Source organism: Phascolarctos cinereus, unplaced genomic scaffold (genome assembly GCF_003287225.1).
Source record: "Phascolarctos cinereus isolate Bilbo 61053 unplaced genomic scaffold, phaCin_HiC Scaffold_3;HRSCAF=262, whole genome shotgun sequence".
Taxonomy (NCBI): Eukaryota; Metazoa; Chordata; class Mammalia; order Diprotodontia; family Phascolarctidae; genus Phascolarctos; species Phascolarctos cinereus.
Window position 1 is genome coordinate 115,757,660 of NW_027555736.1, and position 18,027 is coordinate 115,775,686.

An 18,027-nucleotide genomic window follows, 5' to 3' on the forward strand; every position below is an offset into this window, starting at 1 on the left:
CTGACTCTGGCTTTGTTTTGGTACTTACAACACCACTAAAATATTGATGCACTATAGTTAACCAAATATTTTCCATAGATTTTTATGTGATGAACCAAAAAAACATCACATGAACCTTTTCCTGGAAAAAGAACCTTTTTGTTCCCCAAAAGTGTTTGTTTCAATAATGAATGTCTGTGAAATCCTAGGTAAAAAGTTATGGTGGTGAAATGAAAGAACTAATATCACCTATATATTTGGGGGAATGTATGGTGGTGGGATGAGGAAATTAGTATCTACTCATTTTCTAAGTTTTTTTTATGATTTAAAACATATCTTAGGAAATGAGAAACACAGGTTCTTATGGCTGGCTTACTACAGACTAAACAAATGAAAGACTGGACAATGGTTTACCAAGAAAAAGTAAACGTATTTTTTCTTTTTTTTCCCTTAAATTGTTTTTTTGTAAAACACATATGTAATATGGTAAGACATATGAAAATAGAAATAATATGGAAAGTTATTGCACAATAAAAACACCACCTGGTGAGTGTGAGAACTACCTTAAATTTCTTTTTCCTAATATGGAGTCAGCAGGCACCAAAAAGATAAGTGCTATTACTAACTTCTTTGGGAATGAGAGCAAACAAGCTTTTAACTTCCCAATATGACCAAGTAGTGGTATGGTATAGCAGAGAGAGTGCTAAATTTGTAGTCAGAGAGCTCGGGTTCAAAGTTCAGCTCTGTCAGATGAGAGGTCACACTACCTTTGAGAGTAACTGTGGAGAAGAGGTTAAAGTGTTGGTACTGGAGCCAGAAAGACCTGAGTTTAAGTTTGCTCATGACTTATAATAGCGGAATGTCTCTAGACAAGTCATTTTTAACTCTTTTCAGCGCTTTAGGAAACTCTAAGACTATATGTAAAGGAAAGCGTTCTGGGTGTGATACAGGAAGCTCTGGGTTTGAACCCTGCCTTGGGCATTTACCAGCTGTATGAATCTGGACAAGTCATATAATCTCAGCTTCCTAAGATGAGGGAGTTGACTCAATGACTTCTAAGTCCCTTTCTCACTTGAATTCTATAATGTAGTGATGTTTGTGACCTTGGACAAAAACATTAACATCTCAGGGCCTCAGTTTATTAATTGTAAAATAAGGAGGTTAGATAAGAGAAGCCCTAAGGTCTGAATAAACTTTAAATCTATGATTATATGGGTACCACTGCTGATAATTTTCCAAAACAGTTAGGCTTGACACTACCAAATATGTTCAACAAGTGTGGTTTGATTCCACCAAAATTTATATTATCATTTTCTCCTATATTGCTGAGAAGCAATAATACCAAGGAGCCTAATTTAGTGAAAAGGAAGAAGAAACCCAGTTATTTATGAGGAAGTTCATTTCCCTGCCAAAAGGTATATTATCTGTTCCTGGTCTAGGCTGGGAGAGGAGAAATTGACAGAAGAATGGTATCCATTCAAAGGGAATGTAACTAGGGTAGAACAAAGAAAGGTAAAAAAAGGTATCTAAAGGCAGAGAAGGGAATGGAGAAGCCTGTTTGACAAGGCTTAAGCAGGGGCCCTCTGAGTGAGTCACCCAGTTAGACAAGCAAAGGAAACCTGCCACCAAAAAAATGAGTCTGTTAGAAAAATAAGGAGTAACTCCTGTGGTATACCAGCGCCGATTTACTTTGAGGATGATCATTATCCAAAGCAATGCTAGTTTTGGGGATAATAAATGGTCCCATTCAAGTTTCTACACCATGAGTAGTAGATTTTGGAAGACAGAACTTCCTTTTTCCTTTGCAATAGCAGCTGATAAGAACAATCCTTTCATCTTCTGAAGAACATTTCCAAAGCATACAATTTTGGTCACCCATATTTAAAGGTTACAACAAATACCTGAATAAAAGTTCTGTTCAAGCATGCAAAATCAAAGAAAGTTAGAAAACTAGGGTATGACATTGGCCTTCCCTCTGACTGGTACACCCAGGCCTGAGCAACATTTCTCCTGTTTTTCGAGAATTCTAGGGAAGCAGCTTTCACAAACTCTATTGCTAATTCTGTCAAGCTACATGATGATGGGCTGAATGAACTGTGGTTGTTTAACTTGGGAAAGAGAAGACATATAGGGGACATGATAGCCAACCCCAAACATTTGAAGGGTTGTTATATGGAATAAAGGGGGAGCTAGGTGGTGCAGTGGATAGAATACCAGGAAGACTTCTCTTCCTGAGTTCAAATCTAGCCTCAGACACTTACTTGCTGTGTGACCCTGGGCAAATCACTTCACCCTATTTGCCTTAGTTTCCTCATCTAAAAAATGAGCTGGAGAAGGCAATGGCAAACCACTCTAGTATCTTTGCCAAGAAAACCCCAAATGGAATCATAGAGTCAGATATGGCTGAAAAATGACTGAACAACAATATATGGAATAAACTTTTCCAAACACTTAAAACTGTCCAAAATGGAAAAGGCTTCCTGGAAAGACAGCACACTAGAAGTATTTAAGCACAGTCTCTGTGACCATTTGTTGGAAAGGCTACAGGCAACATTCTTAGGTAGAAGTTGGAACAGATGGCCTCTGAGGTCTCTTTCAGTCCTGAGATTCAATGACTGTCAGAGTTTGGTTCTTATAAGTAGAACGCAAATTTCTTGAGGTTGGGGATGGGACTGTTTTGTTTTCAAATTTATACGCCTAGTAGGAGTTGGCAAACTACAGCCTGAAGGCCAAATTTGGCCTGTTTTATTTTACACTCCTTTTAAGAGTAGGTTTGGTTTTTTTTTTACATTTTTAAATAAAGTTTTATTGTATTTAAAAATATTAAAACTATTCACAGCACACCAGTTTGGGCTTTCAGGACTAATGACAGCCCTCTGCCTGCCCCAACAGACAGCACAATGGGATTTGCACATAGTAGGTATTTAATATTTACTGAATTGAATCTGACTGAATTCTACTTCACCTAGAGGCAACATGGCTAATAAAGAGTAGACCTCAAAGCCAGGAAGACCTAGATTCAAGTCTCACCGCTGACATATTTTTTTAGCTGTGTGACCTTGCACAAATCATTTAACCTCTCAGTGCTCTAGAGACAGCTCTCTAAGATGACACATTGCAGAAAAGGTGCCAACCTGCATTGGTAGACAGTTTGCTAGTCTGGGAATCCCCTATACCAATGAAATCATGGGTCTAGTCCTTATCCCTAACCTTATCTACTTAGTTTACTCTTTAAACTTAACTCAATCTCTTCTTCAATCTGCATAAGGTGGAAAAGCCATTAGTTATTGGCCTCTCCCCACATTGTTCCTATCACAGAAATATGGCAAGCAGAAAAATGCTTTGCATGGCTGTCTGTTTCATTGCTGGAGAGCTCTAATAGTTAGAAATGTCATGAAGAATTGAGAGGTCAACAGATTAAATTTCCTCAATATTTAAGCCATGTGTGGTTAATATATCAAAGGATATTACCATTGGAAAATTTAAAACAAACTGGAAATACTGAACATCAGCTTGTAGTGATACTGTGATGCCAATTAGAGGGGCCAAATGCCTATGGAATTTAGTTGGGAAATGCATATTACAGTTGATTAGTGTTATTACAGGAAAAAAAACAACCTACAAAATTATGTGGTTGATATCCATAATTCAAAGAGTCATATTCTCTTCCCATACATTGAGGGATTAGACTGTTATAAGCATGTAATGGATATCCTTAATGTTTAGGAGAAGACTATTTTTCCCTACAATGCCAAACATACAGGCACTGTGGTTCTATGACCTAATGTTGCAGCCCTGCATGTCTATTCAAACCCAGAAGGGAATATGGCAGTAGAATAAAAGAATATTCACAAATATACTTGCACAAGTCAATATCTCAAACAATCACAAAATCCAAGACCCTGGAGTTCCTTTAGCCTCTGATTTCTTTTTTTTTTTTCTCATGACATGGCCCTTAATATTTAGGTTTCATCTATCCATTTGGCATAGGTGATTATGTTGTTCTCTACATCTAATTCCTGACAGACTGCTTTATGGTTTTCCTAGCAGTTCTTGTCAGATAGGGAGTCCTTACCTAGAAGTACAGACCTTGGGCTTATCAAACATGAAGTTACCATACTGTTGTTTCTGGGTCTTCCTTATATAATTTACTCCATGAATTAGCTTTTCTGTTATTTAACCTGTACCAAATAGTTTTTGATGATTACTACTTTCCAAGCACTGTTGTAGCAGTTTGAGAATTGATACTATAATGCCCCCTTCATTGCTACCCTCTCTCCAACATTTCCTTTAAGATTCTTGACCTTTTGTTATTTCAAATACATTTTATTACTTTGTACAGTTCTATGAAAGAGAGCGCTGGGCTTGGAATCAGGAAGACCATCTTCATAAGTTCCAATCTGGCCTCAGATACTAAATAGTTGTGTGATCCTGGACAAGTCACTTAATCCTGATGTTTGCCTGTTTCCTAGTCTGTAAAATGACCTGGAGAAGGACATGGCAAAACACTCCAGTATCTCTGTTAAGAAAACTCCAAAGAGGATTATGAAGAGTCAGACATGCCTGAAAAATGACTGAACAACAACAAATAAAACAAATCCTTGATGTTTGATTGGCATGGTACTAAATCTGTAAATTAATTTAAGTATAATCATTTTTTATTATATTAGCATGGTCCAAACATGAGCAATTAATAATTCTCCAATTATCTGCCTTCCCTTATTTCTTCATAAAATGTTTTGTAGTTGTTCAGAGTATGGTTTGGTGAGTAGATTATAGATATGCAGAAGTTATTTTGAATATTTTGAATGGGATTATTTTTTCTATCGCTTCCTACTTTTTTTTTTTTAGCGTAACCACCAGGGCTTGTAACACATTTGGGTGCATGATCTAATGAAGTAAAGGCCCCAAGTCCATAGTAATTCTGCCCTTGGAATTGGAGTTATGAAATATGAATAGCTCATGATGATGCCTCTAGTTAGAGGACAAAAACTCTTTAACAAATAGGCTGGGGGTTTGGGATACTAGCCCTGTACCAGGAAAGGTCACTGTCTTCTGTAAGTGACTTCTGGAACTGTCCCATGCCTTCATATGGCCAATATCCAGAGGTGATGCAAAACTTCACCCTACAGTACTGATCTCACAGATCAGTGTTAACTTCCTCTTCTTTTTAGAAATATAACTCCTAGTCTTTAGTGACTTAAGTCTTCCTTCAAGTGAGTCAGACTATTCAGGCCTTAACCAAAAGACTATGACATTTGAGTTTTCTTGGCAGAGATACTGAAATGGTTTGCCATTCCTTCTCCAGGTCATTTTACAATTGAGGAAACAGGCAAACAGGGTTAAGTGACTTTTCCAGGGTCACACAATGAGTAACTGTCTGAGGCCAGATTTGAACTCAGGTCTTCATGACTAAAGGCTTAGAACTCTATCCACTGAGCCATGTAGCTGCCCCAGTTAAATCTTGAGGCTTCTCTAAGTAAACCATCATGTTGTTCATAAAGTGATATTTTTGTTTCTTTTTTGTTTATGTTTATTCCCTCAAATTTTTTTTTCTTGCTTTACTATAATAGTTACCATATTTAAAAAAGGAGACTAAATAATAGAGGTAACAATGTACATCCTCTCTTTGCCCATGATCTTGGAAAGGCCATTTTCTAGTGTTTGTCCATCACAAATAATTATGGTTCTCATTTTTTGACAGACATGGTTAATCATTTTAAGGAAAGATCTATTTATTCCTGTGCTTTTAAGAGTTTTAAAAACAAATGAGGACTGTATATTGTCAAAAGCACTTTCTATATATATTAATATGATTATATTTTTTTTACTGTTTTGTAGTAGTTGTTTTTGTTGCTTATAGTCTATTGGACCAACCCAGCATTCTTGAAATAAAACTAGCCTGATGATAGTAAATAATTTGTGAATATATTGCTCTTTGCCAATATATTTTAAAAATATGTTTATACCGATATTCATTAGAGATATTGGTCTATTCCATTTTTCTGCTTTGTCTCTCACACATTTAAGTATCAGGACCATCTTTGTTTCATAAAAGAAACTTGGAGGATGTCTTCTTTACCTATTATTACAATAATTATGTCACATTGTGGTTAGTTGTTGTTTGAATATTCTATAGGATTCACCAGCAAATTTATCTGGTCTTGGGTTTTTTGGGGAGGAGGGGGCACTAGGAGTGCCTCAATTTCCTTAACTGTAAAATGGGGATAATAATAGCACCTATCTCCCAGGGTTGTTATAAGGATCAAATAAGATAATAATTTTAAAGTGCTTAACACAGTGCCTGGGACATAGTAAGCACTATATGTTAGCTAGTAGTAGTAGTAGTAGTAGTAGTAGTAGTAGTAGTAGTAGTAGTAGTAGCAGCAGCAGCAGCAGCAGCAGCAGCAGCAGCAGCAGCAGCAGCAGCAGTAGTAGTAGTAGTAGTAATATTACCTTCCCAGAGCTCCATGGCTTCAGACCCTGGAGCAGCCCACACTTCAGTTCAAATGCGATAATAATCAGAAAGCATTTTATAAATCTTAAATCATAATAGAAATGCTAGCTATGATGATGATTGTTATTTCCTTATGCCACTTTTTATGGGATAGAAGAGCTCAGCACCATTTTTCTTTGGTTCTGTTGTTTTACATGGTGGTTTTTTTTTTTCATTTTTGGTAGGTGTTCCTCAGGGAACCTGGGTTTGGCTAGAACCTTTTAAGTCTTCACCTGAGCTGGAATGCCTAGAATTTTTTTTATATATAATCCCTAAGAAATTGTTAACCAGCCTGTACTTGAATATTTCCAGTGATGGAGAATCCACTAGCTTACAAGGGAACTCATGCTTTTGCCGAATAGCCCTAGTTCATTCAGAAAGTTTTTTCTCTTATTGAGCCAGAATCTGATTCTCTATGATTCCAAATATGTCTCCTGGTTTTCTCCCTTTGGAACAAATCTATTCCATCTCTCATTATAGATATATCCTCTCCCACCCAAAGTGTAATCTTTCTTAGGCTAAACATCCCATGCTCTTTCAAACATTTCTTACATGATACAATTATAAGGCTTTTCATCATTTTGTCCACACTTTCAAAGAAAATATAATTTGAAAATGTTCTTCTGAAGATGTGGCACTCAGAATAGGACATCGTTCTTCAAAAATGGTCTGCTGAGTGCAGAATCTAGTGGGATTATTTCCCTTTCAGATCTATCCTTCTAGCAGTGACACTTAATGTGGTTTCAGTTGTTTTGGCAGCTTCATCACATTCTTGGCTCATGATAAGTGTGTTGTGATGAACTAACTCCTCCTGTCTTTTTTCCTATAAATCCAGATTTCCTCCATCCTCCAATCAAGCAATTGATCAAAAAAAGAAAAACCCTACATTAATTTATTTTTCAGTCTTCCAAGCTTAAATGTCAACAAACATGAATTTAAAAATACCAAGAATCCGTGAATATCTGTTACATACTTTTTTTTAAAAAAGGTATACTTTAAATTTAACATGGAAGCTAATAAAACTACAGTATTGCTATTGCCTCTTGCACTTTTCTGTTTTTTTAAAATGCGTTACTTTCTGTTAAATTTCATCCTTCTGGTTGTTAAGATTATTTTGAAACTTGATTCTGTCATCCATCAAATTAATTGTCCCTCCCAGTTTGCTTTTATTCATAAATTTGATAAACACATTTGCTATCTTCTCATCCAAGTCATTGGTAAAAATGTTGAAGAGTTCAGGGCTACAGACCTGTGGCAATTCACTAAATTCCTCCCTCTGAGTTGGTCATAAGTGACTAATTAATATTTTGGGGTTACAGTTTTGGGGAATGTACCCAACAAAACATCTTGGTAGTCTTATCTATGAGGATATCATGAGTGGTTTTGCTAAAAGATAGATGCACTATGTTTAGAGTATTCCACTGGTCTAGCATTCCCTTTCAAAAAAGGAAATTAATTTACTTGGGCATGACTTATTCTTTAGGAGCCATGCTTAGTTTTAGTGATTGCTATTTCATTTCTATGTATTCAAAAATCATCAAGTTTTCTTAATTGTTTCTGGAATTTTGCTGAAGACTGACATCAAGCCCACAGTCTGTAGTTTTCCAGACTCTCCTTTTTTCATTAAAAATGAAAAATGGAATATTTGATTATCCTTAGGTGTCTGGCATCTCTCCCATTCTCCATGATTTCTCAGAGTTTCCCAACAATAGTTCTGTAATGACATCTGAAAGTTCTTCATGTACCTTGAAATGTAATTTTTCTTGGCCTGGAGACAAATTTAAAGTAGTTCAGTACTTGCTGACCATCTCTTGGAGTAGAAATGACCTGGACTTGGAGTCAGAAGATACAGGTTTGAGTCCTGGCTCTATCACTTCACAAAGAATCCCAGAAATTTTTAAATGGGAGGAACTTCAGTGGGGTTCTAGTCCAATCTCTACCCAAGAAAGAATTCCCTCTACAATAAAGGTTCTTAAGGTAATTTTTGTGCATGGACTCTTCTGGCAATCTGCTGACAAATCTGTGTACCCTTCTCAGTAGAATGTTTTCAAATGTGTAAAATAAAATACATAAGATTGGAAGCAAATCAAATATATCAAAATTAAATTGTAATTTCCCCATTCAAGTTCATTTTTTGCTGTGTCTGACTCTTCATGACCCCATTTGGGGACTCTTGGCAAAGATACTAAAGTAGTTTGCCACTTCCTTCTCCAGCTCATTTTGCAGGTGAGGAAACTGAGGCAAACAGGGTTAAGTGACTTGTCCAGGGTCACACAGCTAGTAAGTGTCTGAGGCTAGATTTGAATTTAGAAGGATGAGTTTTCCTGACTCCAGGTCCAGCATTCTATCCACTGTATCACCTAGCTGCCCATTCAAGTTCACAGAACTTAAATAAACTCACATACGCCATGTTAGGAACCTGTTATAACCTACAATGTATCTGATGGAAGTCATTCAGCCTTTTCTTGAAGACTTCTAATGAGGGAGAAACCTATTGCCTTCCCAAAGCAGCCTATTCCACTTTTGCTTAGCTGTAATTGTTAGAAGTTTTTCTCTACATAAAGCTTAAATCTACCTCTTTTCAATTTCTACTCATTACTCCACGCTCTGGAGGTTTGCTCTGGCACCAAGCAGAGCAACTCTAATCTCTTTTCAAATGAAAGTCCTTTCAGTGCTTGAAGATGGCTATCATGATATCTCTTTTCCCTGATATCTCTCTTCTCTAAGCTAAACATCCACTATATTCCTTCAATCAATTCTTATGTTCCATGAACTCAGTCAAGGTCCTTCACCATGCCTTTCATTGGACACGTTCAGGCTTATCCAATGTCGTCCTTAAAATGTGACACTCAGAAATAAACACAAGATGCTAGCTGAAATATAATTAAGACAAGAGTGTGGGTGATTTCATCTCTTTGGACTTCTCTTTCTTCAAGCAAGCAAATAAACTCATTAAACAAAAGAATATTGCGGAGAGAAAATCAGTGTATTAAAGATGGACCCTTAGTGAAGCACTTGTAATTAATGATTTGAAAGAGAAAGAAGAAGCAACAATGGTAAAAGAGAAAGAACACTGAGATTCAGGAGAAGCAGAAAAGGGTAGTGTAACAAAGCAATGCATAGCTTACATTTACATATTATAGTATTGGTTACAAAGAATTGTATAGAAACTATCCATTTGATCCTCACAACAATTTTATAAGGTAAGTAGTACAGTAGGGGGCAGGTAGGTGGCATAAAATGGCAGTCTTGTAGTCAGCAGGACCTGAGTTCAAATTCCTCTTCTGACACTTACTAGCTGTGTGACCCTGGGCAAGTCATTTAAACCTGTTGGCCTCAGTTTCCTCATCTGTAAAAATGCGATGGAGAAGGAACTGGAAGGAAGTGAAGACACGACTAAACAACAACAACACATTTTACAAACAAGGAAACTGAGGCTTAGAGGTGAAATAGTTTGACTCTGACTAATAAATGACTGAGCCAATATTCAAACCTAGGTCTTCTGACTGCAAATCTAGTGGGTAATTTTGGCCACTACATTTCATTGCCTATTAAGGGAAGAGTTAGTTACAAGAGGTAAGGTTTGGTCAACAGCGTCAGTTTTTCTCAGACTGTAAATGAAGAAAGGTATTGAGATTTGGCTAAAAGGTAGTTAAAAATATCAACTCAGTGATTTTCTGATATACTCCAGCTAAATGATTTTTTTTTTTTGGTGCACTTACCTCCACCAAAGAACATCAATATATCAGGAAGCACAGTTAAGTATATGACAGAAGGCTCCCAATTTTAATCATGAAAATACTTTAAAATAGTTTTCTAAGCCTAAACATAAAAAACACATATATTATATATACACATATGCATTTCTACATGTAAGTCTCATTTAATTCTTTTAATAATCTATACTTTTAATTAAGTTTACTTTTTTTAAAAATCAGCAAAAATCCACTTTCTTTTACCCACTGTCTATTCCAATGAGAAAAAAAGAAAAACAAAACCCCTGATACAAACATGCACGGTCAACCTCATTTATTTCTCATATCGGGTATGCATTTTTACCCCCATTTTACAAAAGTCCAAGCTTTCCATAGTCATATTGTCTTCCAAAGGTTAATCTGGAATATTCTAAGGTTCAATGTGGCCTTGATAGATCACTCACTGGAGAAGTATCAATTTTATTTTAAAAAATAATTTTAAACAAAAGGAACTTCATTAACATGTTAAGATCATTACATTTGTTCTTTAAAGGGGAAAAAAAATAAGGCTGGATCTCTTCCTACATGTAGATATTCCTAACAGTAGAACTCTGTAAATATTAAGGTGACAATAGACTCCAACTTAAAAAAGAAACCCTGGTGTATCTATGTGAACTTCAGTGTTTATTCACATAGCTACTATGAACCAGAAAGACTCATGAGTGCCAGGCAGAGGAAGCATAGGCGAATGAATTTTTTTTACCTAGTTCTACCATTTACCCATGGTATAATCTGAGCAATCTCCCAATCTTTATGTGTGAAATGAACATAATAAGACTGCCTTTTTTTTTTTTGGCAAGGCAATTGGGGTTAAGGACTTACCTAGGATCACACAGCTGGTAAGTGTCAAGTGTCTGAAGCTGGCTTTGAACTCAGGTCCTCGGGACTCCAGGGCCAGTGCTCTATCCACTGCACCACCTAGCTGCCTCTAATACGACCTTTCTGATCTAGGATTATTGAGTTGGAAGGTACTTTGGTCTCATTTAATTCAATATCTTAATTGAAATATCAACCTTCTCTAAACTATCCCTAACCAGTGATCATCCCTCCTCTGCTTAAATACCTTCAATGATAGGGAACTCATTACCTCCTAAGCAACCCATTCTTATTTTTGAATGGCTCTAAATGTTAGGAATTTCTTATACTGTTATGAAATTTGCCTCTCTAGAACTTTTATCCACTAATGTTAATTTTTTCTCTGGAACCAAGCAGAATAAGTCAAATGTCTCTATTAAAATCGACCAAATATTTTCAGACACACATCATCACATTCCCCCCCCATATCTTGTCTTGTCCTTGTTAAATATCCCCAACTTCCTCAACCAATCTATCCCATGTAGTTTGGTATTGAGTCTTCTCTTCACTTCTTATCTTCTGGACGTGTTCAAGCTGGTCAATATCCTTCCTAAAATTGACACTCACCATTGGACAAAAGGATCTACTTCTGTGCTAACTAGGATTGCTTTAACGCTTTAATGAAAACAGGATCATGAGTTTGGGGCTAGAAGATACTTTAGAGATTACATAGTTAACCCTAGTCATCCTATAGAAACTAATGATAAATATGTTAAATACATAAATACGAAATATGTCATTTGAAGAAATTATGACTAAAAAGGTCAAGTGTAACTAGTAGACCAGCAGGGATTCGTACCTAGGTCCTCTGACTACCAATCCAGTTCTTTCCAGTATAAGGCAGCCTCAGAGTACATTCCTGTCAAGTCATGTCAAGTAAATCAACATTTATTAAATGTCTCCTACAGGCCAGCCACTATGCTAAGTAGTGGTGATACAAAGAAAGACAAAACCAGTTCCTACTCTCAAGGAATTTACAATCTAATGGGGGAGACAACACACAAACTATGGATAAATAAGACATATATCAGATACATTAGTGATAATCTCAGAGGGAAGGATCTAGCATTAAGGGAGACCAAGTGAGATACTGACTCATATTACAGTCTACCAAAATCCCCATGACTAATATATATGGAGCGCTATCTTCTCTAGTTTGAACATATGTATTTCATTTCTTGTTTACCCAAATGTCGTTTTTCAGTGTTTGGGGGACATCTAGGTGGTTCAGTGGATAGGGCACTGGGCTTGGAGTCAGGAAGACTCGAGTTCAAATGTGGCCTCCGACACTTATCAGCTGTGTGACATCAGGCAAGTCACGCAACCTCTGTAAAATGGGAACAACAGCACTTAAGTCCTAGGGTTGTTGTGAGGATTGAATGACATGATAATTGTAAAGTGCTTCATGCAGTGCCCAGCATACAGGAAGTGTCATGACTATGATGCGTGTGATGTTTCCACTGAGGTCTTCTTCTGATGTTTTTTCATGACACGAAGTTAATTAATCCTAGATTCTCAAAGGCTTGGCCAACCCAGTCCAAGCTACGGTGGTTGTTGTTAGGTTGTTTCAGTCACGTCCAACTCTTTGTGATCTTACTTGGGGGGTTTCTTGACAAAGATTCTGGAGGGGTTTGCCATTTCCTTCTCCAGCTCATTTTACAGATGAGGAAACTGAGGCAAACAGGGTGAAGTGACCAGGGTCACATACCAATGTTGGAATACGGATTTGAACTCACAAAGACTCATCTTCATGAGTCTAGGCCCAGCACTCTATCCACTGTACTACCTAGCTGCCCAAGCTATGGTAGGTTTACTAAGCTAGAATGACTTGGACAAGAGCCCAATGAGGAACTCTTGTTTCTGTTATCCGAGGTCTAGCCTAACTAAATCTGGAGAGTAACACAATAGCAGGTTATCCAACAAGTAACAGATACTTTTTGGCCATAGCAACTTGATAAGACTATTTGATATGGCATGGAGGCAACTGTGATCGATGTCAAGGGAAGGATTACCCATTTCAACAAAAGCAGTCTCTTAACCATAGCACCCAGAATATGGCCCAACTCATCTGATTTCAGAAACTTAGCAAAGTCAGACATACTTAATGCTTGGAAGGAATACCAGATACCATAAGATTTTCCATAGGAGGCCATGTAGGTTAGTGGAAAGCACATTGGCTTTTTGGTCAGGAACAGGGTTCAAATCCCACCTTTACTACTTTCACTTAACCTCCATAGGCTTTAGTTTCCTTATCTGTAAGATGAGGGGATTAGACTAGATGTTCTCAGAGTCTCTTTATGCCTCTAAATGTATGATATGTGTGTGTATATGTGTGTATGTATGTATGCCTGTATGTATACGGGTGTATGTACATACATACATATATATATATATGTACATATATGTATATGTGTGTGTGTGTGTGTGTGTGTGTGTGTGTGTATATTGAGAGAGAGAGAGAGAGAGGAGAAAGAGAGAGAGAGAGAGAGAAGAGAAAGAAAGAGAGAGGAGAAAGAAAGAAAGAGAGAGAGAGAGGAGAAAGAAAGTTTTCTTTTCATTTATCCCCTGGTTGTATTAGAGTTTGTCAATGTCCTTATTAAAATGTGACACCCACCACTCAACAAAATGATCTACTTCTGGTCTAACTAGATTTGAGTACAGTGGGACTATCATCACCTCTATAATACTTTAATTAAAATAGTATTTTTTTTTCTTCGAGTGCCAAACTTACATGGAAACTACTTTGGAAATTATAAAATGCTTTACAAACGTTGGCTGTTACTGCAATGTTTCTTGCTATTACTTACACAATCAAATATGAAATGCTCTCTATTACACTTAAATCCCTTTGCAACCTGGCCCCTCCTTTCTACTTTTCCAATCTTCTCACACTTCACCTCACTCTAATCATGCTATAATCTAGCTACATTGTCTTACTTGCTCATCCTCACACAAGATGCTACCTCTCAACTCCGTGCTTTGGCACTGGCTGTCCCCTAGGCCTGAAATGTTCTCACTTTTCACCTCTACCTCCTTGCTTCCCTGGATTCCTTCAAGACTCAGCTCAAACTCTTCCTTCTTCAGGAGGCCTTTCTTGGTCTCTCAGTGTTCTGCCCCTCGCTCTCCCTCTTTCCCCTTCCTTTTGAGGGGGAAACTCTGTGTCTCTATATCTCGTATATGTACATAGTTACTTGAATATAGTCTTCCCTATTAGAATGCAAGCTTCTTAAGGGCAAGGACTGTGTTTTTGCCTCTCTTTGTATCCCTAGTGTGTAGCATGGTATCTGGCACATATAGAATATAAATTATAAATGCAGACAGACTAACTTACATGCTTCCTGGAAGATCCAGATTAATTTAAACTGAGTGTTTTAGCCTGGTAACCATGACCTTGATTTTTTAAAAAAAAATATTCCAGTAACTATATTTCAATTTATTTGGTTTCCTTTGTAATCCTATATATTTTATTTTATGCATTTAAAAACATTATTCTGAGAAGGGGTCCCACCAGACTGTCACAAAAAGATTAAGAAGCCCTACTTTAAATGATTAATCATCAACAACAATTTGAGGTATCTTTTAACTAAAGTCAAAGGCAGGGGGGACTGATGCCTACAAAGCAATGGGCTGAGGAAATGCCCTTAAAGCAAGACCAATCCTTCAGATTTTTCAGGGATGGATGGCCAGTCACTGTGGCTTCCTCTCTTGGCCTCTAAGAAGTTACAAATAGGGCCCATAACTCCACAGGCTTCCTGTGAAATGACTGGCTGATTTCTGAGCTAGTTCACCAAGAGCGGTGGTTAATTCTAAGTGCCCCTCTTGTATTATTCACTTTAAAATGGGAACTCAGACTTTTCTTACCTGCTGGAGGCCAGGCCTTGATATATCCTGTGCAATGGACTACAGCATACTGTGCCTCTCCTTCCTTAACTGGGCCCAGGCCATTCCTAAAGAAAAGGCATTTGTGAAACCATTTGCATCAGGACCACCCTGCCCCCACCCCAACTCTCATGCCCTGTCCTATGATGGTCTTAATAGAGTAAGGACTGAGAGGCCACCCCAGACCAAAAGAACTCATGATAATACATATCACAAATAAGAAACAAACTGACCTGTATCTTTTCCGCATGGTGGTTATTCTGTTAAGAGGGAGGTGATCCAAAGGGGCATTTCCACACCTAAGAGTAAATCAATTCACCAGTAGTTAACACCTATGCAATGCCACAAAACATTATGCCCAAACTTGGTACAAATTATCAGTTGTCTAGGGCTCTCCGGTATGTACAGATAAAACAAAAATGCCGGTTTAGCTAATTACTTCAGGACAATACCAACAAACTTTTACACTGTCATTTTCAATTAATTCATTTTCACTTCTTTTCCTTGGTAGCTAAGCAGTGGGCCGGCAAAGATGATGCTAACTTTGATTTCCTTCCACTGGACTCTGTAGGGGTTTATGTTTGCCCTCTGATACTATTCTTTGATGCTTATGTGAAAGGAAACAAGGCTAGTTACTTTAAAAGGATGACCAGGAGGGATGAGAAAGCTCTGGAAGCCTTCCAATGGATCAGTGACACAGTAAGTCTAATCTAGGGATTTAACAAGGCTGGAGGAATGCATCATGTGTTACCAGTTAACCAACCATTCATTGGGTCAGATCTAGGGAATCAGCAAGGGCAGGAAGAAGCAGGCAAGACTCAAAGGTCTAGGCAGATGAGAGCCACAGAACAAAGGTCCATGTCAGAGACAGCAGTCCTAGGAAGAGACATCAAGGTGCTCTGGGATCTCAGAGAAAGAGGCTGTTTTCTATCTTCTTTTACATTATGTGTGGACAAGCCATGGCTGGCAGGTTCACATCCAATATGTGTGTGGCTTGATTCTGGTTAAAGCAAGAGCAGAAATACTGGACCTTTTAGAGGTTGAGAGACAGTTTGACGTGGTGGTTAGAGGTCTGATTTTGGATTCAGGAAGAACCAAGTTTAATATCATCTCCAACCCTGGGCAAGTCACCTAACCCCTCTCAGCCTTTGTTTCCCCAACTGCCCAAAGGTGAAAATGATAGCACCTATCTCACAGAATTGTGTGAAAATAAAATGTAGCACCATGTAAGTGGCAGCTATTATTATTATAAAATAAAGTTTTAAATAGATAAAACCTGTGCCAAATTATTTCAGCAGCAGGATCTAATAGAAGGAAGTCACAAAAATGTTTTCAAAACCTAATCTTTAGCAGTTATGAAAGCCACAAAGGTTTTGAGGCCAAACTATGCCAAAGCACCAGAGCTGAATGGGAAAGGGAATAAGCATTTATATAGCACCTACTATGTGCAAGGCACTGTACTAAACACTTTTATAAATATTATTTAATCTGATCCTCACAACAATCCTGGGAAGTCAGTGATAATTTTTTTTTTACAGTTGAGGAAATGGGGGCAATCAAAAGTTAAGTGACTTATCCAGGGTCACATAGCTAGTAAGTGTCTGAAGCCAGATTTGAACTCTTGTCTTCCTGACTCTAGGCCCAGTTCTCTATCTACTATGGCACCAGCTGCCTCTAAATCTGAAATTCAGCTGAAATCCTGAACTTAAAATTCAAGACTTGTATATTAGCCCTCAAGGATATTTGACTCCAAGACAGGATTCAGGGATATGAAAAATAAATCTCCTATTTAAAATTTAGGGAAAAACTAAGGATTGAACTGGACTAATATTCTTAGCAGGTTAAAGATTAGTGAAAAAAGGTACCAGATTTGTGACTATTTTAAAACATTTCTCTATAACAGTTAAATGCTTGTATATAGTAGATTTTTAATAAATGTTAGCTTAAACTGAATTAAATTCAGTTATTTAAATAAAGAGATATTTGGAAGACAAGGATCCTCTGGAAAATCCATAGCTCTCATCTCCATCTCATCGATGAGAAAATGAATCCACTTAATTACTGGAGTAATTTCTATCTTGGATAAAAGCAACAACCGCCCAAACCACTTGCCTTACAGTTCAGATTATCTGAATGCAGTCCCACCACCTCTTGATGGTACTGAATCCTCTCTGAGGGCAAGAACAATCTTAATAGGGAAAAAATGAACCCTCACTTGCTGGATAAGGTAACAGATTAAATAAAACTTTTTCCCTCAGAAAAGGGGAGACTGAATTAGTGGCTTGTGATCAAAGCCAAGAATTTTATTGATAAACTCTAAAAAAGTCCTGTCCTCTATGAGAATGAGTTAATATTCTTGTTCAAAATTCACTAAGGCAATAGAATAATCAAAGTAATAAAAATTCACATTATCTTAAATAGCCCTTATTGTTTAGCTTGTAGAATATGGTTTCAATTGCTTATTTATAGTTGGAAGTAGAAAACTGAAGCAGAAACGGATATCTCTCATGCCTGCTACCAGGCACAGCATTTTAGGTACCAATGGGCACACAGGTAGGCTTAGATTAACCTATATTGTTTGGGAATAACTGGTCCAGTGTACTTACTACTTGTGTTATTTGGGGGCAGCAGAATTATGGTAATGAAAACAGGTACAGAAAAAAATGAAGAAGGCCTCATATAGCATCATATAATGTTAGAGCTAGAAGCCGTCTTGTCCAACCCCTTAATTTTACAAAGGAATAAAACTGAGACCCAGAGAGGCAAGATAATTTGTCTAAAAATCACACAGCTAATAAATAGGAGAGGTAGGAATTTTATCTAGATCTCTTAATGATTTCCATAGCTCCTTTCTAAAAGAGATGGTTATTTTCCCCTTCTGGCTATATTGCTATATGAACCATTCACCCCACCTATTCCTAAGTTCATTGATTAACTTAATCATTCAATACATATTTATTGACACCTTCTAGGTGCTAAGCAATGTGTTAGGCATTGAGAGGAATACAAAGATGAATAAAACAGCTAGGTGGCACAGCGGATAGAGCACTAGACCTGGAGTAT

At 37.4% G+C, this 18,027-nt stretch overlaps 1 protein-coding gene across 4 annotated transcripts in view; it reads right to left on the bottom strand.

The window, feature by feature from the left end:
* The window catches only part of ARNT2 (aryl hydrocarbon receptor nuclear translocator 2), a 267,900-nt gene that overhangs the window by 85,918 nt on the left and 163,955 nt on the right, over positions 1-18,027 (bottom strand). For all 4 annotated transcript variants that reach the window (XM_078151115.1, XM_078151114.1, XM_078151113.1 and 1 more), the window contains 2 exons: positions 15,198-15,263; positions 14,947-15,032 (listed from right to left, as the gene is read on the bottom strand). In XM_078151115.1, coding sequence (XP_078007241.1) covers positions 14,947-15,032; positions 15,198-15,263 — 152 coding nt within the window. The remainder of the gene's footprint in view (positions 1-14,946; positions 15,033-15,197; positions 15,264-18,027) is intronic.